The sequence below is a fragment of the Hemiscyllium ocellatum genome, chromosome 25, assembly GCF_020745735.1.
Source record: "Hemiscyllium ocellatum isolate sHemOce1 chromosome 25, sHemOce1.pat.X.cur, whole genome shotgun sequence".
Classification (NCBI taxonomy): Eukaryota; Metazoa; Chordata; class Chondrichthyes; order Orectolobiformes; family Hemiscylliidae; genus Hemiscyllium; species Hemiscyllium ocellatum.
In genome coordinates this window covers 52810584-52837191 of record NC_083425.1, presented here as the reverse complement: position 1 = coordinate 52837191, position 26608 = coordinate 52810584, and the positions used below count along the sequence as shown (strand labels likewise).

The 26608-nt window shown below is 47.2% G+C and overlaps 1 protein-coding gene across 1 annotated transcript in view; it reads right to left on the bottom strand.

Annotated features, from left to right (window-relative positions):
• Positions 1–26608, bottom strand: part of LOC132827713 (E3 ubiquitin/ISG15 ligase TRIM25-like) — a 103643-nt gene that overhangs the window by 50839 nt on the left and 26196 nt on the right. Inside the window, exon 7 of the mRNA XM_060844398.1 lies at positions 17172–17228. Coding sequence (XP_060700381.1) covers positions 17172–17228 — 57 coding nt within the window. The remainder of the gene's footprint in view (positions 1–17171; positions 17229–26608) is intronic.

Below are 26608 nucleotides of genomic sequence, written 5' to 3'. Positions count from 1 at the left end.
ACATTGAATCCCTGAGTGACACCAACAGAGAGGGAGCAGGCAGACTGAGGGGTCTGGGGGTGAGAGAGGGAACAGACAGACTGATGGGTCTGGGGGTGAGGGAGGGAACAGACAGACTGATGGGTCTGGGGGTGAGGGAGGGAGCAGACAGACTGAGGGGTCTCGGGGTGAGGGAGGGAGCAGACAGACTGAGGGGTCTCGGGGTGAGGGAGGGAGCAGACAGACTGATGGGTCTGGGGGTGAGGGAGGGAACAGACAGACTGAGGGGTGTGGGGGTGAGGGAGGGATCAGATAGACTGATGGGTCTGGGGGTGAGAGAGGGAACAGACAGACTGAGGGGTCTGGGGGTGAGAGAGGGAGCAGACAGACTGAGGGGTCTGGGGGTGAGAGAGGGAGCAGACAGACTGAGGGGTGTGGGGGTGAGGGAGGGATCAAACAGACTGATGGGTCTGGGGGTGAGAGAGGGAACAGAGACTGAGGGGTCTGGGGGTGAGAGAGGGAACAGACAGACTGAGGGGTCTGGGGGTGAGGGAGGGATCAAACAAACTGAGGGGTCTGGGGGTGAGGGAGGGATCAAACAAACTGAGGGGTCTGGGGGTGAGGGAGGGAGCAGACCGACTGATGGGTCTGGGGGGTTAGAGAAGGAACAGACAGACTGAGGGGTCTGGGGGTGAGGGAGGGAGCAGACAGACCGAGGGGTGTGGGGGTCAGCGGGGGTCAGAACCCCCAGGTCCTCTCACCGTTTCCTCTCGTGCTGCTGAGAGACTGCCTGGTACCTGTGCCTTACAACATCTGTTCAAACAAAAAACAAGGAAAGATATCTTCTTAAAGTTACAGCATCATCACATTAGTCAGGACATTCATATTTAACTTGTTAATCCTGTTTTCTTTATTTTTCTGCTTTGTATCAGAATCTGACCCTCAGTCCCATGTACCTATATGGCACCATAAGCGACAACTTATAAACGCTTCACTGACCTCGCATTAATACATGTGACCATGAAGGTAATTCAATTCATGAACTCCAAGTGCGTGTCCCTGGCAATTTTCATATTCCTCAACACTCTTGCTTCTTCAAAGGAACCTGAGGAGCAATTTTTAGCCACTCGATAAATTCACCTTTTGGTAATAGCTGCAGTAAGAACCCAAAGTTGAATTTGGAATATGTTTAGTAGAATCTGACTTCATACAGTGTGGACTCAGGCCATTTTGCCCATCAAGTCCACACCAACACTCTGATCAGCAGCCCACCCAGACCCACATTCCCCATATATCTTACATATCCCTGAACACTATGGGCAATTTAGCATGGCTAATTCACCCTAACCTGCACATCTTTGTGACTGTGGGAGGAAACCGGAGCACCCGGAGGAAACCCACACAGACACTGGGAGAATGTGCAAACTCCACACAGTCAGTCACCCAAGACTGGAATCGAACCTGGGAACCTGGCGCTGTGAAGCAGCAGTGCTAACCACTGAGCCACCGGGTCACCCTAACGATCAAAGGCTGGTCTCCGCTGGGAAAAAGGATGTGAAGAAAGCTCAGGAACTAGCAATCCAGAGCCTGAAGCTACTGGTCTGAGGGTGTAGGTTCAAATCTCACCACTGATGATGATGATAAACTTTAAATTCAGTTTAAAAAAATTCTGGAATTGACTATTGCCAATTCTTATAAAAATGTATCTGGTTCATCAATGACCTTGCGAGAGAGGGAAACCTGCCTTGCTTACCCGGTCTGGCTTACACTCCACACCCCATGGTGATGTGATTGAATCTTGGACTGCCCTTTCTGACTGATTATAGCCCACATCCCATAAATGAATAAAGAGTAATGATGGCACAGGGATCGGGAGCAAGTGATGGGGTGGGGCCTTAAATTATTAACCCTCTTGCTGAAGGCACTGGGATGCAGTGGCTGTCCGATCCTGGTGTCAGTGTCAGCCCCCAGCTCCCTGGTCTTTCTCAAGCTGGTGCCTTGTCTCCACATGGAGTGTTGCTGCCACCTAGCAGTCACTGTTGGCCTAGCAATGAGAAGGTCAGGTCATGCATTGTCCAAACTCAGGAGCAAGCATCTCGATGACCCCAGTTCACAAGAGACATGGCATCACAGTTTGTTCCACGAGTCATTAATGATAGTGAGCAGGTTTCTGTTGGCGTGGACAGGGCTAATTTTGTCCATAGTGCAGCAACCTGGGACAACTTGAAGTTAAAAACAGCTGTGATGAAACCTAGGTAGACAAGAACAGTTACACCCGAAACATTGACTTCTCCAGCTCCTGATGCTGCCTGGCTTTGCTGTATTCTCCCAGCCTCCTGCTCGTCTACCTTGGATTTCAGTATCTCCAGTTCTTTTTGTCACAGAACATAGAACATTACAGCGCCGTACAGGCCCTTCGGCCCTCGATGTTGTGCCGACCCTAGCTACTCTAAGAACAAACTAATCTACATATCCTACATTTTACTATCATCCATGTGCCTATCCAAGAGTAGCTTAAATGTCCCTAATGTATCTAACTCTACCACCACTGCTGGAAGTGCATTCCACACTCTCTGTGTAAAGAACCTACCTCTGATATCTCCCCTAAACCTTCCTCCAATCACCTTACATTATGCTCCCTCATGATAGCCATTTCTACCCTGGGGAGAAGTCTCTGGCTATACCGTCTACCCATGTCTCTCATCATCTTGGACACCTCTATCAAGTCACCTCTCATCCTTCTTCGCTCCAATCAGAAAAGCCCTAGCTCTCTCAACCTTTCTCCATCAGTCATGCCCTCCACTCCAGGCAGCATTCCGGCAAATCTGAGCTGCTTTTGTTTTACAGATAATGCCAATTACTGGATTACGATGGAAAATAGGATTTTCAAAACCGCAGAAAGTTTACAAGGGCACTGGGGGTCATTGAATGCAGCAAGATGGATTATAGCAACAACAACAAAGTGTTGGAGAAACTCAGCAGGTCTGGCTGCATCTGTAGAGAGAGACAAAACAGAGTTAATGTTTCAAATCTGATGACTTCTATTCAGAACCAGGCTGGGTCAGTACGGTGTTGACACAGGCATATGGAATATCTGTCTTTATAAGGCACAGCGTTGAACAGATGAGCAATGAGGTTATGATGGAGATGTACATAACGTTAGTAAAGGTCACAACTGGAGTACTGCGTGCACTTCCGGTCACCCACATTGTAGGAAGAATGTGATTGCACTACAGAGGGTGCTGAGGAGAATCACCAGGAGGTTGACTTAGTTGGGAGACTGGCTACACTGGGCTTGTTCTCCTTAGAGCAGAGAGGGCTGGGGTGGGGGGGCGATCTAATTGAGGCATTCAAAGTTCTGAGATCCATAGGCAGGGTAGGTAGTCTAGATACCCCTTAGTAAAGGGGTCAGTAACCAACGGGCACAGTTCATGGTAAGGACGAGGAGGTTTGTGAGGAAGGATTTTTTTTTACCCAGAGGGCTGCTGGGTAATTGGGACTTTATATCTGGCGGGTTGCTTTACCCGAAACACTGCTTAGTGTCACCCATCCATCCTCCTCCTCTAACCAAACAAAACAGGCCTGTGCACCAGATTGATAAAGTGACTAGTCTGCTTTTTCCCCTCTCTGTTAGTTTTTAGTGGGCTCATTGTGAGTTTAGAACAGTGGGAATGGAGGTGAGGGCAGTTGAATGTTCCCCCTGCAGAATGTGGAAGGTAAGGGTCACCACTAGTGTCCCTGTTGACTGCATCTGCGGGAAGTGCCCCCAACTCCAGCTCCTCGAAAACCGCGTTAGGGAACTGGAACTGGATGAACTTTGGATCATTCGGGAGGCAGAGGGGGTTATTGAGAGGAGTTACAGGGAGGTAGTCACACCTCAGGAACAAGAAAAAGGCAAATGGGTTACAGTCAGGGGATGGAAAGGCAGGCAGTGCAGGGATCCCCTGAGGCTGTTCCCCTCTAGAACCAGTGTACCGTTTTGGATACAGTTGGCGGGGGTGGGGGGGGGGAGCTGGGGTGGGGGGTGAAGTTTACCAGGATAAGCAATGGGGCACAGGTTTCTGGCAGAGTCTGTCCCTGCTACTCAGGAAGGAAAGGGGAAGAGGAGCAGAGCCTCAGTCATTGGGGACTCCATAGTTAGGGGGACAGATAGGAGGTTCTGTGGGAATGAGAAACACTCATGTTGGGCGTGTTGCCTCCCAGGTGCCAGGGTTCATGACGTCTCTGATGGTATTTTCAGACTCCTTGAGGGTGACGAAGACCAGCCCTAAGTCATGGTCCACACAGGCACCAATGACATAGGGAGGAAGAGAGAAGGGGATTTAAGGCAGAAATTCAGGGAGCAAGGGTGGAAGCTTACAGCTAGGACAAACAGAGTTGTTATGTCTGGTTTGTTGCCCGTGCCACATGCTATCGAGGCAAGGAACAAGGAGAGAGAGGAGTTCAACATGTGGCTACAGGGATGGTGCCAGAGGGAGGGTTATGGATTCCTGGATAATTGGAGCTATTTCTGAGGAAGGTGGGATCTCTACACACAGGATGGTCTTCACCTGAATCAGAGGGGTACCAATATTCTCGGGGGAAGATTTGCTAACGGTCTTCCGGGAGTTTAGACTTATGTAGCAGGGGGAGGGGAACCTGAATTGTAGTATGAGTGTACGGGAGGGTTGAGAGTAGTGAGGTCAGAACTAAGATTTCAAGATCGCAAGAAATTGAAGTGTGTTTACTTCAACACCAGGAGCATCTGGAATAAGGCGGGTGAACTGGCAGCGTAGGTCAGTACCTGGGATTTCGATGTTGTGGCCATTTGAGAGACATAGATAGAGCAGAGGCAGGGATGGTTATTGTAGGTTCCAGGATGTAGATGTTTCAGTAAGAACATAGAAGATGGTAAAAAAGGGGGCGATGTGGCATTGTTAGTTAAGGACAGTATTACAGCTGCAGCTAGGACGTTTGAGGACTCATCTATGAGATAGTGTGGGCTGAGGTTATAAACAGGAAGGGAGAGGTTACCCTGTTGGGAATTTTCTATAGGCCTCCAAATAGTTCCAGAGATGTAGTGGAAAGGATAGTAAAGATAATTCTAGATAGGAGCGATAGTAACAAGGTAGTTGTTATGGGGGATTTTTATTTTCCCAATATTGACTAGGAATACTACAGTTCAAGTACTTCAGACGGGTCAGTTTGTGTCCAGTGTGTGCAGGAGGGTTTCCTGATACAGTATGTAGACAGGCCAACAAGGGGCAAGGCCACATTGGGTTTGGTACTGGGTAATGAACCCGGCCAGGTGTTAGACTTGGAGGTAGGTGAGCACTTTGGTGATAGTGACCACAATTCTATTATATTTACTTTCGCGATGGAAAGGGATGTGAATATACCAGAGGACAAGAGCTACAGCTGAGGGAAAGGCAATTGCGATGCGATTAGACCAGACTTAGGATGCATAGGATGGGGAAGGAAACTGCAGGGGATGGACAGAGTTGAAATGTGGAGCTTATTCAAGGAGCAGTTACTGTGTGTCCTTGATAGGTATGTACCTGTCAGGCAGGGAGGGAGTTGTACAGCACAGGTGCCATGGCTACTAAGGAAGTTGAATCTCTTGTCAAGAGGAAGAAGAAGGCTTATGTTAGGATGAGATGTGAAGGTTCAGGGCGATTGAGAGTTACAAGTTAGCCAAGAAAGACCTAAAGAGAGAGCTAAGATGAGTGAGATGGGGACATGAGAAGTCATTGGCAGATAGGATCAGGGAGAACCCTAAGGCTTTCTATAGATATATAAAGGATTGATGAGAGTAAGATTAGGGCCAATCAGGAACAGTAGTGGGAAGTTGTGCATGGAATCCAGGGAGGAAGTGGAAGTGCAAAATGAATATATTTTGTCAGTATTCACACTGGAAAAGGACAATGTTGTTGAGGACAACGGTGAGATACAGGCTCCTAGACTAGATAGGATTGGGGTTCACAAGGAGGAGGTGTTAGAAATTCTGGAAAGTGTGAAAATAGATAAGAATAGGCGTAGAAGGATGGGTTAGTAAATTTGTGGATGACACTAAGGTCGGTAGAGTTGTGGATAGTGCTGAAGGATGTTGTGGGTTACAGAGTGACATCGATAAGCTGCAGAGCTGGGCTGAGAGGTGGCAAATGGAGTTTAATGCTGAAAAGTGTGAGGTGATTTACTTTGGAAGGAGTAACAGGAATAGGGAATACTGGGCTAATGGCAAGATTCTTGGTAGTGTAGATGAACAGAGAGATCTCTATGTCCATGTATATAGATCCCTCAAACTTGCCACCCAGGTCGAAAGGGCTGTTAAGAAGGCAGACGGTGTGTTAGCTTTTCTTGGTAAAGGGATTGAGTTTTGGAACCACAAGGCCATGCTGCAGCTGTACAAAACTCTGGTGCAGCCGCATTTGCGTATTGTGTACAGTTCTGGTCACCACATTAGAGAAAGGATGTGGAAGCTTTGGAAAGGGTTCAGAGGAGATTTACCAGGCTGTTGCCTGGTATGGAGGGAAGGTCTTACAAGGAAAGGCTGAGGGCCTTGAGGCTGTTTTCAGTAGAAAGAAGAAGGTTGAGAGGTGACTTGATCGAGACATATAAGATAATCAGAGGGTTAGATGGGGGGACAGGGAGAGCCTTTTTCCTCTTACGATGATGCCTAGTATGAGGGGGCATAGCTTTAAATTGAGGGGTGACAGATATAGGACAGGTGTCAGAGGTAGTTTCTTTACTCAGAGAGTAGTAGGGGCGTGGAATGGCCTGCCTGAAACAGTTGTAGACTAGGAGAAGGTGAGGACTGCAGAAGCTGGAGATCAGAGTCGAGAGTGTGGTGCTGGAAAAGCACAGCAGGACAGGCAGCATCCGAGGAGCAGGAGAATCAATGTTCTGGTCAGGAGCCCTTCCTCAGGAATGAGGGTAGGAGCCTCAATGCTGGAGTGATAAATGGGAGGGGGGTGGGGCTGGGGGGAAGGTAACTGAGAGTGCAATATGTCGTTTACTGTATCTGTTGCTCCTGATGTGGTCCACTCTATGTTGGAGAGATTGGAGGCGTTCTCACAGAGCGCCTCAGAGAACATCTCGGGGACACCCACACGAACCAACCCCACTGTCCCCTGGCTGAACATTTCAACTCCCCTCCCACTCTGCCGAGGACATGCAGGTCCTGGGCCTCCTCCACCATCACTCCCTCACCACCCGACGCCTGGAGGGAGAACGTCTCACCCTCAGAGGGTCGGTATGGACTTGTTGGGCTGAAGGGCCTGTTTCCACACTGTAGGGAACCTAATCTCTAATCTAATCTCTCTAATCTTCCACCTCGGTGCCCTCCAACCTCAGGGCATCAATATGGATTTCACCAGCTATCTTAGATAAGCACATGAATAGGAAAGGTTTCCTCCCCCCACCCCACCTTACCCCAGTTCCAACCTTCCAGCTCGGCACTGCCCTCATGACCTATCCTACCTGTCAATCTTCCTTCCCATCTATCCGCTCCACCCTCCTGTTTAACCTGTCACCTTTACCCCCACCTCCATCCACCTACTACGCTCTCACCTCCCTTCCCTCCAGCCCCACCCTCCTCCCATTTATCTCTCCACCCTCTGAGGCTCCCAGTCTCATTCCTGACGAAGTGCTTTTGCCCGAAATCTCGACTCTCCTGCTCCTCGGATGCTGCCTGACCGGCTGTGCTTTTCCAGCACCGCACTCTCTTGACTGTAGTAGACTCACCAACTTTAAGGGCATTTAAATAGTCATTGGATAGGCATATGGACATGAATGGAATAGTGTAGGTTGGATGGGCTTCAGTTAGTTTCACAGGGCGGCGCAACATCGAGGGCCAAAGGGCCTGTACTGTGCTGGAATGTTCTATGTTCTAGGGTGATGTGTACCTGGAACTCGCTGCCTAAAGAGGTGGTAGAGACAGAAACCCTCCAAATATTGATGAAATATTCAAGGTGATCACTTGAAACAGGCTACGTGCTGCCAAATTAGATGTTTGGGGTGGTGTAAAATCTTTACGATTCAGTAAATAAGGTTGGAATCAATGAACAGCTGTATTTCAAATGTCAAATAAACTGAAAACTTCTGGAGAAACTCAGCAGCTGTGGAGAGAGAAACAGAGATAATGTTTCCAGTCTGGAATTACTTCTTCAGAATTTAAACTCGCATCCATCATCAAACAGGAAAATGAAATCAGCACCTACTTGACTGTTGACCACATATGTGCTTTCTTCGACCTCTAACCCTGTTCTAGCTGGTTAGCTCAGTTGGCTGGATGGCTGGTTACCATAAAGGTCACTCCTCAACCTCTGCCCTGGCTTGAGGTGTGGTAGTCCTCAGGTTAGATTCTCAAAGCTGAGAGTGGCCCAGTGAGACTGTGGTGACTTTATCTTTACACTGTGAGTCCTAAGGCCTCAGATACTATCTACTACCTGATCCCTTTGCTCGCTGGCCACTTGGTGTGCAGCACCTTCCCAGCTCCCTCACATTCCTAGCATCCCTCGTTGCTTCTCCCAATCCCTTAGATGTGCCTTCGTTTCTCCTTTCTGCTACCTGCTGCTGTTGTGGAAGAATCACGCAATGTTCTGAAAAAAAAATTACCAGTAGACACAGAAAATGCTTCACGAAAATTAAACTTTAATCTTGCAAAATCAAAGCTGTGAGAGCGAGCAAAATGTCTTTCCTGGCTCCCAAAATTTCTTTGTTCTCCTCGAGTTTATACAATTTGTTGGTCCCGCGCTTATCAGATAACATTAGCATAGCCAATCATGTCGGCTTGCTTTATCTGTCTAAACCAATCAGCGTCTGCCACAATGGTTCCCTCCATCACCCTTAACCTACCACATCATCATCTTCAGCATTAGCTCATCTCCCAGTGATTTAACTAACCTATCACAATGCACTACCATTATCTGTCACTGGAGCCCTGTAACATGATCCTGGGCATACGTTGCAACACTAAGTTATTGACGTGACTACCATAATAACTTCCATACTGCAGAAAAGACCAGGGAGCAAAGGGAGCAGTGAGCGGTGATGGGGTCAAACCAGAGCAGTGTTGTGTTTTCTTTAACGTCTCTGTCCACTTCACTGCAGGCAGTTACCTGGCCAGTCACCATCCACAATATGCACAAGCTTTGCACCCGTGCAGGAAATGCTCCCTGTATGTTCCATCACAACTAAACACAGCTTCTGACTAATGCTAGTACTCAATTGTTAACTGATATTTCTAACAAATCTCGTCAAGCCATTCATGTTGAATTTAGTCTTTGAGCGTTCACTTTGGGTCCCATTCTTCCTTATATTTGTCTTAATATAATCTGTCACGTTACCTCACGTGACGTTTTCCAGAGTTACGCAAATGCCAAACTGGATAAAATCATTACCCTGAGGTTGAGTGCGACTTAATTTGCTGAAAATGTGTTGCTGGAAAAGCGCAGCAGGTCAGGCAGCATCCAAGGATCAGGAGAATCGACGTTTCAGATATGAACCCTTCTTTAGGAATGCCCAAAACGTTGATTCTCCTGCTCCTTGGATGCTGCCTGACCTGCTGCGCTTTTCCAGCAACACATTTTCAGCTCTGATCTCCAGCATCTGCAGTCCTCACTTTCTCCTTGCGATTTAATTTGCTTTTATTAGTTAATGCAATATGGTTAGGAGTTGGGACGTCATATTGTAACTGTATCGGACATTGTTTACGTCACTTTAGGAATGCTGCATTCAATTCCAGTCTCCCTGCTACAGGAAGGATGTTGTGAAACCTGAAAGGGTTCAGAAAAGATTGCCAAGGAGAGTTGGAGGGTTTGAACTACAGGGAGAGGCAGAATAGGCTGGGGCTGTTTTCCCTGGAGCTGTCAGAAGCTGAGGGGTGACAGAGGTTTGTAAAATCATCAGGGGCATGGATCGGGTGAATAGTCAAGGTCTTTTTCCCAGGGTAGAGGCGTTCAAAACTAGAGGGCATAGGTTTAGGGTGAGAGGGGAAAGTGAGGTCTGCCGATACTGGCAATCAGAGCTGAAAATGTGTTGCTGGAAAAGCACAGCAGGTCAGGCAGCATCCAAGGAGCAGGAGATTCGCGTTTCGGGCATAAGTCCTCCTTCAGGAATCAGGGTCAGAGGGGAAAGGTATAAAAGGGGCAAAATCTGCAGTCCTCACATTCTTCTGAACAATAAACTTGCTTGACCATTCTACACACGGACACATTCCATTCCCAATAGGTCCTAGTCTGCAACTCAAACCAGGGGCTATCTGGCCTTGCACTGCACCACCATGACCCCTTACCTTAGAGACACAAAATCATTGAGTCAGCCAACACAGAAACCGACCTTTCGGCTCAACCAGCCCATGTTGACCATAATCCCAAACTAAGCTGGTCCCCCCTGCCTGGCTTTGGCCCAAATCCTTCCAAACCTTTCCTATTCCTGTGCTTATCTAAGAGAAAGTGAGGGCTGCAGATGTTGGAGATCAGAGTCGAGTGTGGAAAAGCGCAGCAGGTCAGGCAGCATCCGAGGGGCAGGAGAGTTGATGTTTCAGGCAAAAACCCTTCATCAGGAATGAGGCCACGTACTTACCTAAACTTATCTACTTATGTAAATACTCATCGAAATGTGCTTAGCTAAATGCATTTTAAATGTTGAAACTATTCCCAAATCCACCATTCATTCTACTCATGAACCACTCCGTGTAAAAAAGTTGCCTCTTATGTCCTTTCTCTCCTCTTGTCTCAAAAATGTGCCCCGAATCTTGAAATCCAGTGAAAGGGGTCCTGATGAAGGGCTCATGCCCGAAACGTCGATTCTCCTGCTCCTTGGATGCTGCCTGACCTGCTGCGCTTTTCCAACAACACATTTTCAGCTCTGATCTCCAGCATCTGCAGTCTTCACTTTCTCCTCGAAGATTTTAACCTACTGCGAATCCTCTTACAAGGATGCCTTCCTTGAAGAAGCTCTCTTCCTCTCTCTACAAGGATTTCAGTGAGTCCCTCTCTCACTGCACACCCCAGGTCATCTCCTCTGCCTAGAAGCTCTTCAGTTCCATCGCCCCTCCCCCAAGTCCCTCTTCCCTACCTTTTATCTTAGCCTGCTTGGCACACTTTCCTCATTCCTGAAGAAGGGCTCAAGCCCGAAACGTTGATTCTCCTGCTCCTTGGATGCTACCTGACCTGCTGCGCTTTTCCAGCAACACATTTTCAGCTCTGAGCTCCAGCATCTGCAGTCCTCACTTTCTCCATTTATATTGCATCCAAAGATGTGTCTTCTCTTCCTGTGTTTTTATAAGTTGGGCAATTTTTAACACCTTCATAAACTATGAAACCAGCAGACGTTCGTTACCACTGGATCTTTTATGCGGGTAGGAAGGTTGGTGCTGGTGGTGGGATCACTGCCATTTTCTATTTTCTTGATTAACTGTCTCTTACAACTTTTATTTTTATTGCTCAGCACGTAACTATTGCACTGGAATTGAATTTTGTCAAGCAGGTCAAAATTGAAGGACGTGCCAAATCAAAGATTTTCTTGCGTGAAGGAGAATAAAGTTTTATCAGCTACCACCCCCAAAATTAATAAAATACAGCTCAACCATACTCACTAATGCAGGTAAGAAACTTACTGAGAAGAGTGGGGGAAGACACGGGGTGGGAGGGGGTCGAATACACACAGGAAGGTAAACAGTTGGGTGGATCTGTTTAACTAGTGTTTAGCAGTGGCACCATTTCCAGACCCTGAGTTCCTAAAGAGCAGTGATTTATCAAAGTTGCATTTTCACCACCGTTGAAATTGAGTAAGAGCTTTCAGTATCCTCGCTGCTCTCAGTCCAGGCTGTGTTCTCTCTCCTTTTGCTTGAAGATTGCTGTTGATGTCCCAGCCCTTCGTGGGCACTGGGCTCCGTGTCACTGTTTCATGCAACGCTTTATTTCTCTCTGTGAGCTGGTGTCTTGTGAGTGTGGGTAAAATAAGAGATGCAAGTTTCTGGAGGCCACATGGGGCTTCTTAAAGAAAATGGTAATTCAGAAACTTTGTATATTCCTTGACGGTTGCCAGGCCTTGTCTGATAATCACAACAGTCATCTTAGGTCAGTAGTGTACTTTTGAAAATGATCATTAAACCACGAAAGTCTAAGATATTAAAGTGAAAGGATGCAAGTTGAATATCGATAATCTGTTTCCATAATGAATACAACCAGTTGAATGACAAAAAATGAATTAAAGCTGGGAGGAGGAGCCCCCTGTCAGCTGCCAGCATCGTCACCAAAACTACCCATAAGGAAATAGAGACCCGACCAAACAATGGCCTGTAAATCCAAGTGAGGAAATAGAACTTGGGTCTTACAGAAGGAGAGGAGAAAGTGAGGTCTGCAGATGCTGGAGATCAGAGCTGAAAATGTGTTGCTGGAAAAGCGCAGCAGGTCAGGCAGCATCCAAGGAGCAGGAGATTCGATGTTTGGGCATAAGCCCTTCATCAGGAATGAGGGAAGTGTGTCCAGCAGGCTAAGATAAAAGGTAGGGAGGAGGGACTTGGGGGAGGGGCGATGGAGATGTGATAGGTGGAAGGAGGTCAAGGTGAGGGTGTAGGCCGGAGTGGGGTGGGGGCGGAGAGGTCAGGAAGAAGATTGCAGGTTAGGAAGGCGGTGCTGAGTTCGAGGGATTCGACTGAGACAAGGTGGGGGGAGGGGAAATGAGGAAACTGGAGAAATCTGAGTCCATCCCTTGTGGTTGGAGGGTTCCCAGGCGGAAGATGAGGTGCTCTTCCTCCAACCGTCGTGTTGTTATGGTCTGGCAATGGAGGAGTCCAAGGACCTGCATGTCCTTGTTGGAGTGGGAGGGGGAGTTAAAGTGTTGAGCCACCTTTTCCTCTGCTACATCGATGACTGTATCAGCGCTGCCTCGTGCTCCCACTAGAAGGTTGAACAGTTCATCAACTTTACCAACACCTTCCACCCTGACCTCAAATTCACCTGGACCGTCTCAGACTCCTCCCTCCCCTTCCTAGACCTTTCCATTTCTATCTCGGGCGACCGAATCAACATAGACATCTACTATAAACTGACTGACTCCCACAGCTACCCGGACTACACCTCCTCCCACCCTGCCCCCTGTAAAAACGCCATCCCATATTCCCAATTCCTTCGTCTCCGCCGCATCTGCTCCCAGGAGGACCAGTTCCAATACCGTACAGCCCAGATGGCCTCCTTCTTCAAGGACCGCAGATTCCCCCCAGACGTGATCAACGATGCCCTCCACCGCATCTCCTCCACTTCCCGTTCCTCCGCCCTTGAGCCCCGCCCCTCCAACCGCCACCAGGACAGAACCCCACTGGTTCTCACCTACCACCCGACCAACCTCCATATACAGCGTATTATCCGCCGTCATTTCCGCCACCTCCAAACGGACCCCACCACCAGGGATACACTTTAACTCCTCCTCCCACTCCAACAAGGACATGCAAGTCCTTGGACCCCTCCATCGCCAGACCATAACAACACGACAGTTGGAGGAACAGCGCCTCATCTTCCGCCTGGGAACCCTCCAACCACAAGGGATGAACTCAGATTTCTCCAGTTTCCTCATTTCCCCTCCCCCCACCTTGTTTCAGTCGAATCCCTCGAACTCAGCACCGCCCTCCTAACCTGCAATCTTCTTCCTGACCTCTCCGCCCCCACCCCACTCCGGCCTATCACCCTCACCTTGACCTCCTTCCACCGATCACATCTCCATCGCCCCTCCCCCAAGTCCCTCCTCCCTACCTTTTATCTTAGCCTGCTGGACACACTTTCCTCATTCCTGATAAAGGGCTTATGCCCAAAACATCGAATTTCCTGTTCCTTGGATGCTGCCTGACCTGCTGCGCTTTTCCAGCAACACATTTTCAGCTCTTACAGGAGGAGAAAAACATTAGAGAAGTTGAGAGTATTCCACAACTGTTGATGATAGAGTTGATTTTTCCAAGCTTTTTATTGTGGGGAATGTTGAGTGTCACTGGGAGGGACAGCAATTTTGTTGACTGATCTCTCACTTCTACAGAGAGGGCGATGTGAGCTGCCTTCCTATAAGCCCCATGACCCATTCTGCTCTTTAATGGTTGACAAGAAACAGCATTCATTGCCCCAGCGTTCCCAGCTTCAAAATGAAAAACTAACAACAGGTGTAGAATCCAAACCTTCTTCAACCTCCCAGATGGTCTCAACAAGGAATCACCTTTCTGTCTAAAGATGTTCAACATGAGACTCCCAACACACATGATCAGCAAGTCCTCATTGAGGTTGACAAAGAGTCAGCGCCGTCCCATTCCCAATTCGGAAAGCAGGATGGGCTTCCTTACAATTAACATTTGAGAATTTGTGGATTAGATTCATTGTATCTGTCACACCATAAAATGACAAGGTATTGGCTTCCAGGGACATTCCAATTCTGTTGTAGGTTACACGTGGTACTTCAGACTCTACCCCATTACCAAAAACCAAGAAGGTGTTATGCGGTGTTAGGTACAAATCTAAACACCAGGACTGGTTATATCTACCAAGGATACAGGAGGAGTCGATCCCTTTTCTTTTGATGCAGGGAGACGTGATGCCGATACAGATATGGCTAGTCATCTGAGATTTATACACCTCCACTTCACAATAGTAGTGATTCGTGTTGAACCAACGATTCTCACACAGGACTTGTGGTTGGAATTCAAATCTCAAAGGGTCATTAGGGTATCCCAGGTTGGTTAAACGTGACACAGTCTGATAATGATTGGAGAAGCTAAGTGAACAATGTGCAGAACGCACATCAAATTGGAGACTTTCAGCATCTATGGAGAGAACAGAGGAGTGAGATCCTTTTGTCAAAATATTCCAAACAAGACACTAGAAATGGGTGACATAGTGGCAATTCCCAGATAACTCAATTCCAACGGGATGCAAATCACACTCCAAAGAGAAGCCTTGGCTGGAAATTTACTTCAGAGATGGAGAAAAAGTCAAAGAAGATTCCCTGTCAGCTATGTATCGTGACTTTGTCTTTCACTCCTGTGGGAAATTGCAGTAGCCAGTTTACACATGGCAAGCTCCCACACATGGCAACGCAATAACGGATACGCTACACAGTGCACCACAGGTGGCATGGTGGCTCAGTGGCGAGCAATGCTGCCTCACAGTTTCAGGGACCTGGGTTCGATTCCACCCTTGGGCAACTGCCTGTGCGGAATTTGCACATTCTTCCCGTGTCTGTGTGGGTTTCCTGCGGGTGCTCCGGTTTCCTCCCACAATCCAAAGACGTGCAGGATTAAAGGGACAGGGTAAGGGGTGAGTCTGCATGGGATGCTCTTTGGTATGACCTGCTTCGAAACTGTACAGACACCATGATTATATTCCCTGGTAACTGTGCAGGAAACATTGCTAGGATTCAGAGAGCTTATCATTGCCTTTTTCATGGCACCTGGTTGATAGCCCAGTTGGCTATGGGAAGGTTACTGCACTGTCAAAGGTGAAACTTTAAACTGAGGCCTTCCCCATCCTCTTAGGCAGATGTACAAGCTCCCTCCACTGAGGAGAAGCAGGGCAGCTCTCCCTAGATTCCTGTCGGAGATTTATAACCCCCCAAAAACATCACAAACTCATCCATTATAACATTACCACGTTTGGGAGCTGATGACTGTGATTTCCCACAAGAGTGAAAGGGAAAGTTACCACCATCCCATAGTGCTGCTCGCTTACTGCAGGTGAGTTTAACCCAAGGGTCACTTCCCTGATGTGGCTAAAGAATCATTCTGGGGTTTTCGGAACACCCTCCATCCACAAAGTGATTCAGTGGGAGGGAATCCATCAACAGAGACATTGAGATGCTGCTGTTTCTGATTTCTTACTTGCTGCCAGAGTGGATCTTACGGCTGTTATCCCTCTCCTTACCCTCCCAATCCAGTTGCCTTGGGGTTAATATTTTCACACAACTTTGAAACCTCCTGAGGTTTCTGTTTTGTGGTAGTCTATCAGTGCACTGTTGATATATCTTCAGCTAGTCGAGTAAGGTGAGCCATTGTCCCTTTGCCATATTTTATGATCCGAATAACTCCAGCCTTCTTCAAAATCTGTCCTTTGCTGCCACCATTTTATATGATTTGGTCCTTTACTGTGGGACTGATACAGGAGTCACAGGAATGCAAGCAATATACAGCAATTACCTGGAGTATTTATTGTAACTGAAACTAAAATTACACAGACAAGCCTCTTACCCCTGGTCACATTGGGAGGGCCATGGATGGTCGTGTAGAACAGGTGAATTGGCCATGCTGAATTGCCCATAGTGTTAGGTAAGAGGTAAGAGTAGGGGTATGGGTGGGTTGCGCTTCGGCGGTTCGGTGTGGACTTGTTGGGCCGAAGGGCCTGCTTCTACACTGTAAGTAATCTAACCTAATCTAACAGGGGGTCCTAGAGGTTCATGTACATAATTCTTTGAGCCTTCCATCATCTATAGGCAGGGTGAATAAAAAGCATGCTTGTCTTCCTTGCTTAGCTCTTTGAGTAGAGGAGTTGGAACAGTATGTTGAGGTTGTATAGGACTTTGATGAGGCCTCTTCTGGAGTATAATGTCCAGTTCTGGTCACCCTGTTATGGGAATGATATCATCAAGCTGGAGAGGGTTCAGAAGCGATTTACCAGGACGCCTCTGGGACTGGAGGGTTTAACTTATAAGGAGAGACTGGATAGGCTGGGACCTTTTTTTCACTAGAGGGTAGGAGGTTGAGGGGTGATCTTAAAGAGGTTTATAAAATCATGAGGGGTATAGACAGGGTTAATGGTAAGTGCCCTTTCCCTAGGATGGGGAAAGATTTTATAAAGACGCAGGAGTCAAAATCTTTTACACAGAAAGTAGTTTGTGTGTGGCATGAACTTTCTGAGCAAGTGTTGGATGCAGATACAGTTACAACATTTAAAAGACATGTGGATAAGTACACAAATAAGAGACATATGGAGGGATATGAGCCAAAGGCAGGCACCAGGGCTAATTTGGCTTCGGATTATGTTTGGTATGGTTGGACCGAAGGGTCCATGCTGTATGACTCTCTGCGAGACAATTCCTTCAGCCGAAGTGTGCCGCCCTCTTTTTCTCATCAGTCTGGACTGAGTCGAGTTGGTGGAAATCCTGCTTCCCTGGCCAATTGGGAAGGTCTATCTGACCCCATCGTTGAATGTAACACAGAACTCAACAGGAATACTCACAGCTTAACAATTCCATTCTGTGCCCTGACTGGGGGGCTTCCACGATGCTTGGAGCGGCTGAAAAAGTAAATGGAATAAAACAGAATGAATAAAGACTTACAGGGAGCACAGAAACTCACAGCATGTGAAGAATTTTGACTTATTAGTCCAATAGAACTTAGATGTGTGATTGAGTTTTTTGAAGCAATACTGAAATAGTTGGATTGAGAGGTGCTGGAGAAGTAACAGCCCAGTGGTACTCCCACTGGCCTGCTCATCCAGAGACCCAGGTAATATTTTGGGGGCCCGGGTTCAAATCCAGCCACAGGTAGAATTTAAATCCAAAAAGAATCTGGAATTACAGATCTAATGATGACAGTGCCAATTGTCGGAAAAACCTATCTGGTACACAAATGTCCTTCGAGGGAGGAAACTGCCAGCCTTACCTGGTCTGGAATACATGTGACTCCAGACCCACAGCAATGTGATTGACTCTTAACTGCCCTCTGGGCAATTAGGGATGGGCAATAAATGCTGGCATAGCCAGTGATGCCCTTGTCTCATGAATGAATAAAGATCCAGGTGGATGGGCACTTTGCACTTTGGACTTGAGCACTGAAAGAATACAATTCATCTCATAGACCCACTCTGAGGTGAGATCAGTTGTGATCATGAGCTAGTGTGTTCCTCGTGTTTTAGTGAATCACTTCCCAATTCTTGTCTTTCCCTTGGTATGGCCCCCAACTCTGTCTTCAATTCCAAAACGTGAACATCTACTGTCTGGGAGGACTACTGTGCAGACAGAAGTAAGGGAGTGGGTGAGTGAATCTTCAGTAATCACACCTCGCTGTAATCACAGTGGCACATGTGCACTGTTGCAAGGCTCATTACTTCAGGCTCTCATTCCCAGTTCACGTTAGACCACCTAACTTCCCACATGACAGTGCAAACCATTCACTTTTCAGATACGGTCCTCCTCTCCTTCAAATCTGTACCACTCACCCCTCTCGTTACCACTCCAACCCCTGGCCCCAATGCTTTTGCAAATTAATATCACTCTCTCCAAACATCCCTTCCCTTTGCCACCTCCCAAATCCATGCTCATTCCTTCCAATGACATCCAGGTTTGAGCTCTCCTAACAGATTTCTACCCATGGCAAAAGTGAGGACTGCAGATGCTGGAAATCAGTGTCTAGATTAGTGGTGCCGGAAAAGCACGGCAGGTCATTTTCCTGCTCCTCGGATGTTGCCTGACCTGCCGTGCCATTCCAGATTTCTACCCAAGCCGCGATAATTCCTATTAAAGTGACTAAAGGCATGGTTGTGGGATTGTGAGAAAGGTAAGGGATTCTTTCTCGTCCGTTGTAACCCCACTATGTCTTTGACATGATGTTGACCACTTCATCTCCTCCATTGTCTCACGACAGTTGTTCAGCCAAATGGGTTTCACCCTGACCCTCAACATCATCCTGACCCTCAGCCTCTCCCTGACCCTCAGCCTCTCTCTGCCCCTCAGTGTCTCCCTGACCCTCAGCGACCCCCTGACACTCAGCCTCTCCCTGACCTTCAGCCTCTCTCTGCCCCTCAGTGTCTCCCTGACCCTCAGCGACCCCCTGACCCTCAGCCTCTCCCTGACCCTCAGCCTCTCTCTGCCCTTCAGTGTTTCCCTGACCCTCAGTGACCCCTGACCCTCAGCCATCTCCCTGACCCTCAGCCTCTCCATGACCCTCAGTGTCTCCCTGACCCTCAGTGACCCCCTGACTCGACAAAGTCAGCAAGTGCAGGGCCTTTTCAATATGCTTCCAGAGAATGTCCTGTCAATGTGGAAAATCCCACATACAGATAGTAATCAATGCCGGACAAAATACTGCACTATCAGAATACTCACAACGTAGAAAGTCTTCCTTGGCCATGCCTGTCTTTAGATTGTCAGTACAAGGTTAACAAAGGGCAACATGAATGAAGATGTAAGTTCCATTTGTATCTGTTTGAACTGGTTTATATTTACATTCCCCCATTCTGGAATTTCCTCCTTAAACCTCTCCACCTCTCTACCGTCAAACCTGCACTTTCAGCCAGGTTTAGGCTCTCTGACCTCCGGGCCATGTTTGCCTTTATAACCTCTGACCCACACCTGATGGTCAAAATTGAAAATACTGTCTCCCTGCAGCAAGTACAGACAGCAGCAGAGATACAGTTCACACACCGGCATGTGAGTGAATTTATATGAGTGGGTGTGTGTCTCTGTGTGTCTGTGTGTACATATGTATGCCTCTGTGTGTCTGTCTGCCTCTGTGAGTATCTGTCTGTCTATGTGTATATATGTATGTCTGTGTGTCTGTGTGCCTGTCTGTCTGTGTGTATACATGTATGTCTGCGTGTGTATCTGTCTGTTTGCATATATGTATGTCTGGGTGCGTGTCTGGGTGTGTGTGTGTGTCAGTCTGTGTGTATATATGTATGTCTGAGTAAGTCTGTCTGTCTGTGTATATATGTCTGTGTATGTATATATGTATTTGAATGTGTTTCCATCTGTGCATGTGTTCGTCTGTGTGTGTCAGTGGGTGGGTGTTTTTGTGGGCCTGTGTGTGTGTGTTTGTGCGTCTGCATGTGTTTCTGTGTGTCTATGTTTGAGTCAGCGCATGTGTCTATGTATGAGTCTGCATGAGTGTCTATGTGTAAGTCTGCGTGTGTGTCTATGTGTGAGTCTGTGTGTATGTCTGTGGGTGTGTCTATGTGTCAGTCTATGTGTGCGTCTATGTGTGAGTTTGCGTGTGTGTATGTGTGTGTCTATGTGTGAGTTTGCGTGTGTGTCTGTGTGAGTTTGTGAGTTGCCTTGTGTGTCTATGTGAGAGTCTGTGTGTGTGTCTGTGTGTGCGTCTGTGTGTGTGTGTCTGCATGTGTGTCTATGTGTGAGTTTGCGTGTGTGTCGATGTGTGAGTCTGTGTGTATGTCTATGTGTGTGTCTATGTGTGTATCTATGTGTGAGTCTGTGTGTGTGGCTATGTGTGTGTCTATGTGTGAGTTTGTGTGTGTATCTGTGTGTGTCTATGTGTTTGTTTGCATGTGTGTCTATGTGTGTGTCTATGTGTGAGTCTGTGTGTGTGTCTATGTGTGTGTCTATGTGTGAGTCTGTGTGTGTGTGTCTATGTGTGTGTCTATGTGTGTGTGTCTATGTGTGAGTCTGTGTGTGTGTCTATATGTATGTCATTTTGGTACTGCTTGTATGTCTATGGGTGCATCTATGTGTGAGTCTGCGTGTGTGTCTATATGTGTGTCTATGTGTGAGTTTGTGTGTGTGTCTGCATGTGTGTCTATGTGAGAGTCTGTGTGTGCGTCTGTGTGTGTGTGTCTGTTTGTGTGTCTATGTGTGTGTCTGCATGTGTGTCTATGTGTGAGTTTGCGTGTGCGTCGATGTGTGAGTCTGCGTGTGTGTCTATTTGTGATTCTGTGAGTGTGGCTGTGTGTGTCTGCGTGTGTGTCTATGTGTGTGTCTATGTTTGAGTTTGCGTGCGTGTCTATGTGTGAGTTTGCATGTGTCTATGTGTGTGTTTATGTGTGGGTCTGTGTGTGCGTCTGCGTGTGTGTCTATGTGTGAGTTTGTGTGTGTGTCTATGTGTGTGTCTATGTGTGAGTCTGTGTGTGTGTGTGTGTCTGTGTGTGTGTCTATGTGTGCATCTATGTGTGTGTCTGTGTGTGTGTCTATGTGTGAGTTTGTGTGTGTGTCTGCATGTGTGTCTATGTGTGTGTCTATGTATTTGTTTGCATGCGTGTCTATGTGTGAGTTTGTGTGTGTGACTGCGTGTGTGTTTATGTGTGAGTTTGCGTGTGTGTCTATCTGTGAGTCTGTGTGTGTGTCTGTGTGTGTGTCTATGTGTGTGTCTATCTGTGAGTCTGTGTGTGTGTCTATATGTGTGTCTCTGTGTGAATTTGCGTGTGCCTATGTGTGTGTCTGTGTGTGTTTCTATGTGTGCGTCTGCGTGTGTGTCTATATGTGTGTCTATGTGTGAGTTTGCGTCTGTATCTATGTGAGTCTGTGTGTGTGTCTGCATGTGTGTCGTGTGTGTGTCTATGTGTGAGTTTGCGTGTGTGTCTACATTTGAGTTTGCGTGTGTCTATATGTGTGTCTACGTGTGTGTTTGCGTGTGTGTTTATGTGAGGGCCTGTGTGTTTGTGTCTGCGTGTGTGTCTATGTGTGAGTCAGTATGTGTGCCTATGTGCATGTCTATGTGTGTGTCTGCGTGTGTGTCTATGTGTACATCTATGTGTGAGTCTGCATGTGTGTCTGTGTGTCGGTCTATGTGTGTGTCTATGTGTGAGTTTGTGTGTGTGTCTATATGTGAGTCTCTGTGTGTGTCTGCGTGTGTGTCTATGTGTGTGTCTATGTGTGAGTTTGCGTGTGTGTCTGTGTGTGTTTGCGTGTGTGTCTGTGTGTGAGCCTGTGTGTGTCTGCATGTGTGCCTATGTGTGAGTTTGCGTGTATGTCTATGTGTGAGTTTGCGTGTGTCTATGTGTGGGTCTGTGTGTGTGCCTGCAAGTGTGTCTATGTGTGAGTCTGTGTGTGTCGATGTGTGTGTCTATATGTGTGTCTGCCTGTGTGTCAATGTCTGATTTTCCGTGTGTGTCTATGTGAGTTTGCTTGTGCGTCTATGTGTGTGTCTATGTATGTGTCTATGCGTGAGTCTGCGTGTGTGTCTTTGTGTGAGTTTGCATGAGTTTCTATGTGTGTGTCTGCGTGTGTGTCTATGTGTGAGTCTGTGTGTGTGTCTATGTGTGTGTCTGCATGCGTTTCGGTGTGTGTGTGTGTGTCCACGTGTGTGTCTATGTATGAGGGTGTGTGTGTCTATGTGTTGGTCTGCATGTGTGTCTATGTCTGTGTCTCTGTGTGTGTCTGCGTGTGTGTCTATGTGTGTCTGTGTCTGTCTATGTGTGTGTCTATGTGTGAGTTTGCGTGTGTGTCTGCATGTGTGTCTATGTGTGAGTTTGTGTGTGTATCTATATGTGTGTCTGCCTGTGTGTCAATGTCTGAGTTTCCGTGTGTGTCTATGTGAGTTTGCTTGTGCGTCTATGTGTGTGGCTTCGTGTGAGTTTGCGGGTGTATCTATGTGTGAGTCTGTGTGTGTGTCTATGTGTGAGTCTGTGTGTGTGTCTATGTGTGTGCCTATGTGTGTGTCTTTGTGTGAGTTTGCGTGTGTGTCTATGTGTGAGTTTGCGTGTGTGTCTATGTGTGAGTTTGGTTGTGTCTATGTGTGTGTCTATGTGTGAGTCTGTGTGTGTGCCTATGTGTGTGTCTATGTGTGTGTCTGCATATGTGTCTATGTGTGTGTCTATGTATGAGGGGGGGTGTGTGTGTGTCTATGTGTGTCTGTGTGTGTCTATGTGTGTGTCTATGTGTGGGTCTGTGTGTGTGTCTATATGTGTGTCTATGTGTGTATCTGCATGTGTGTCTGCATGTGTGTCTATGTGTGAGTTTGCGTGTTTGTTTATGTTTGAGTCTGTGTGTATGTCTATGTGTATGTCTATGTGTGAGTATGCGTGTGTGTCTATGTGTGAGTTTGTGTGTGTGTCTGCGAGTGTGTCTATGTGTGTGTCTGCTTGTGAGTCTGTGTGTCTGCATGCATGTCTGCGTGTGTGTCTAAGTGTGACTCTGTGTGTGTGTCTATGTGTGGGTCTGTGTGTGTGTCTATATGTGTGTCTATGTGTGTGTCTGCATGTGTGTCTGCATGTGTGTCTATGTGTGAGTTTGCGTGTTTGTTTATGTTTGAGTCTGTGTGTGTGTCTATGTGTGTGTCTATGTGTGAGTATGCGTGTGTGTCTATGTGTGAGTTTGTGTGTGTGTCTGCGAGTGTGTCTATGTGTGTGTCTGCTTGTGAGTCTGTGTGTCTGCATGCATGTCTGCGTGTGTGTCTGTGTGTGTGTCTAAGTGTGACTCTATGTGTATGTCTATGTGTGTGCCTGCGTGAGTGTCTATGTGTGTGTCTACGTGTGTGTCTGCGTGTGTGTCTATATGTGTGTCTATGTGTGAGTTTGCGTCTGTATCTATGTGAGTCTGTGTGTGTGTGTCTGCGTGTGTGTCATGTGTGTGTCTATGTGTGAGTTTGCGTGTGTGTCTACGTATGCCTTTGCATGTGTCTATATGTGTGTCTACGTGTGTGTTTGCGTGTGTGTCTATGTGAGGGAATGTGTGTTTGAGTCTGCGTGTGTGTCTATGTGTGAGTCTGTGTGTGTGCCTATGCGCATGTCTATGTGTGTGTCTGCATGTGTGTCTATGTGTACATCTATGTGTGAGTCTGCGTGTGTGTCTGTGTGTGGGTCTATGTGTGAGTTTGTGTGTGTGTCTATATGTGAGTCTCTGTGTCTGCGTGTGTGTCTATGTGTGTGTCTATGTGTGTGTCTATGTGTGAGTTTGCGTGTGTGTCTGTGTGTGTTTGCGTGTGTGTCTGTGTGTGAGCCTGTGTGTGTCTGCATGTGTGCCTATGTGTGAGTTTGCGTGTATGTCTATGTGTGAGTTTGCGTGTGTCTATGTGTGGGTCTGTGTGTGTGTCTGCACGTGTGTCTATATGTGTGTTTGCATGTGTGTCTGTGTGTGAGCCTGTGTGTGTCTGCGTGTGAGTCTATGTGTGGGTTTGCGTGTGTATCTCTATGTGTGAGTTTGCGTGTGTCTATGTGTGGGTCTGTGTGTGTGTCTATATTTGTGTCTATGTGTGAGTTTGCGTGTGTGTATGTGTGTGTCTATGTGTGAGCTTGCGTGTGTGTCTGTGTGAGTTTGTGAGTTTGCGTGTGTGTCTATATGTGAGTCTGTGTGTGTGTCTGCATGTGTGTCTATGTGTGAGTTTGCCTGTGTGTCTTTGTGTGAGTTTGCGGGTGTATCTATGGATGAGTCTGTGTGTGTGTCTATGTGTGAGTCTGTGTGTGTGTCTATGTGTGTGCCTATGTGTGTGTCTTTGTGTGAGTTTGCGTGTGTGTCTATGTGTGAGTTTGCGTGTGTGTCTGCGTGTGCGTCTATGTGTGAGTCTGTGTGTGTGCCTATGTGTGTGTCTATGTGTGTGTCTGCATATGTGTCTATGTGTGTGTCTATGTATGTGGGTGTGTGTGTGTGTGTGTGTGTGTGTCTGTGTGTGTCTATGTGTCTCTATGTGTGTGTCTATGTGTGTGTCTATGTGTGAGTCTGTGTGTGTGTGTCTGTGTGTGAGTCTGTGTGTGTCTATGTGTGGATCTGTATGTGAGTTTGTGTGTGTCTATGTGTGTGTCTATGTGTGGGTCTGTGGGTGTCTATATGTATGTCCATGTGTGTGTCTGCATGTGTGTCTGCATGTGTGTCAATATCTGAGTTTGCGTGTTTGTCTATGTGAGTTTGCTTGTGCGTCTATATATGTGTCTATGTATGTGTCTATGCGTGAATCTGCATGTGTGTCTTTGTGTGTGTCTATGTGTGAGTTTGCGTGAGTTTCTATGTGTGTGTCTGCGTGTGTATCTATGTGTGAGTCTGTGTGTGTGTCTATGTGTCTATGTGTTGGTCTGCATGTGTGTCTATGTCTGTGTCTCTGTGAGTGTCTGCGTGTGTGTCTATGTGTGTGTCTATGTGTGAGTTTGCGTGTGTGTCTGCATGTGAGTCTGTGTGTGTATCTGCATGTGTGTCTATGTGTGTGTTTGTGTGTGTCTCTATGTGTGAGTTTGCGTCTGTATCTATGTGTGAGTCTGTGTGTGTGTCTGCATGTGTGTCATGTGTATGTCTATGTGTGAGTTTGCGTGTGTGTCTACGTATGAGTTTGCGTGTGTCTATATGTGTGTCTATGTGTGTGTTTGCATGTGTGTCAATGTGAGGGCCTGTGTGTTTGTGACTGCGTGTGTTTCTATGTGTGAGTCTGTGTGTGTGTCTGTGTGTGTGTCTATGTGTGAGTCTGTGTGTGTGTCTATGTGTGTATCTATGTGTGAGTCTGTGTGTGTCTATGTGTAAGTCTGTGTGTGGCTATGTGTGAGTCTGCGTGTGTGTCTATGTTTGTGTCTCTGTGTGTGTCTGCGTGTGCGTCTATGTGTGTCTGTGTGGGTCTATGTATGAGTCTGTGTGCGTCTGCGTGTGTGTCTATGTGTGAGTTTGCGTGTGTGTCTATGTATGAGTCTGTGTGCGTCTGTGTGTGTGTGTGAGTCTGTGTACGTGTCTATGTGCATGTCAATGTGTGAGTTTGCGTGTGTGTCTATGTTTGAGTCTGCGTGTGTGTCTATGTGTGTATCTATGTGTGAGTCTGTGTGTGTCTATGTGTAAGTCTGTGTGTGACTATGTGTGAGTCTGCGTGTGTGTCTATGTTTGTGTCTCTGTGTGTCTGTGTGGGTCTATGTATGAGTCTGTGTGCGTCTGCGTGTGTGTCTATGTGTGAGTTTGCGTGTGTGTATATGTATGAGTCTGTGTGCGTCTGTGTGTGTCCATGTGTGAGTCTGCGTACGTGTCTATGTGTGTGTCTATGTGTGAGTTTGTGTCTATGTCTATGTCTCAGTCTGCATGTGTGTCTATGTGTGTGTCTGCGTGTGTGTCTATGTGTGAGTCTGTGTGTGTATCTACGTGTGTGTCTATGTGTGAAGGTGTGTCTGTGTCTATGTGTGAGTCGGCGTGCGTGTCTATGTGTGTGTCTATGTGTGAGTTTGTGTGTGTGTCTATGTTTGAATCTGCGTGTGTCTATGTGTGTGTCTATGTGTGAGTCTGTGTGTATGTCTATGTGTCAGTCTGCGTGTGTGTCAATGTGTGTGTCTGCGTGTGTGTCTATGTGTGAGTCTGTGTGTGTATCTACGTGTGTGTCTATGTGTGAAGTGTCTGTGTGTCTATGTGTGACTCTGCGTGTGTGTCTGCTGGTGTGTCTATGTGTGAGTTTGTGTGTGTGTGTCAATCTGTGAGTTTGCGTGTTTGTTTATGTTTGAGACTGTGTGTGCGTCTATGTGTGAGTCTGCGTGTGTGTCTATGTGTGTGTCCATGTGTGAGTCTGCGTGTGTTTCTATGTGTGTGTCTATGTGTGAGATTGCGTGTGAGTGTATGTGTGAGTTTGCGTGTGTGCCTATGTGTCTGTCTACGTGTGAGTTTGCGTGTGTGTCTATGTGTGAGTCTGTGTGTCTGCATGCACGTCTATGTGTGAGTCTGTGTATGTGTCTATGTGTGAGTTTGCGTGTGTGTATGTGTGTGTCTATGTGTGAGCTTGCGTGTGTGTCTGTGTGAGTTTGTGAGTTTGCGTGTGTGTCTATATGTGAGTCTGTGTGTGTGTCTGCATGTGTGTCTATGTGTGAGTTTGCCTGTGTGTCTTTGTGTGAGTTTGCGGGTGTATCTATGGATGAGTCTGTGTGTGTGTCTATGTGTGAGTCTGTGTGTGTGTCTATGTGTGTGCCTATGTGTGTGTCTTTGTGTGAGTTTGCGTGTGTGTCTATGTGTGAGTTTGCGTGTGTGTCTGCGTGTGCGTCTATGTGTGAGTCTGTGT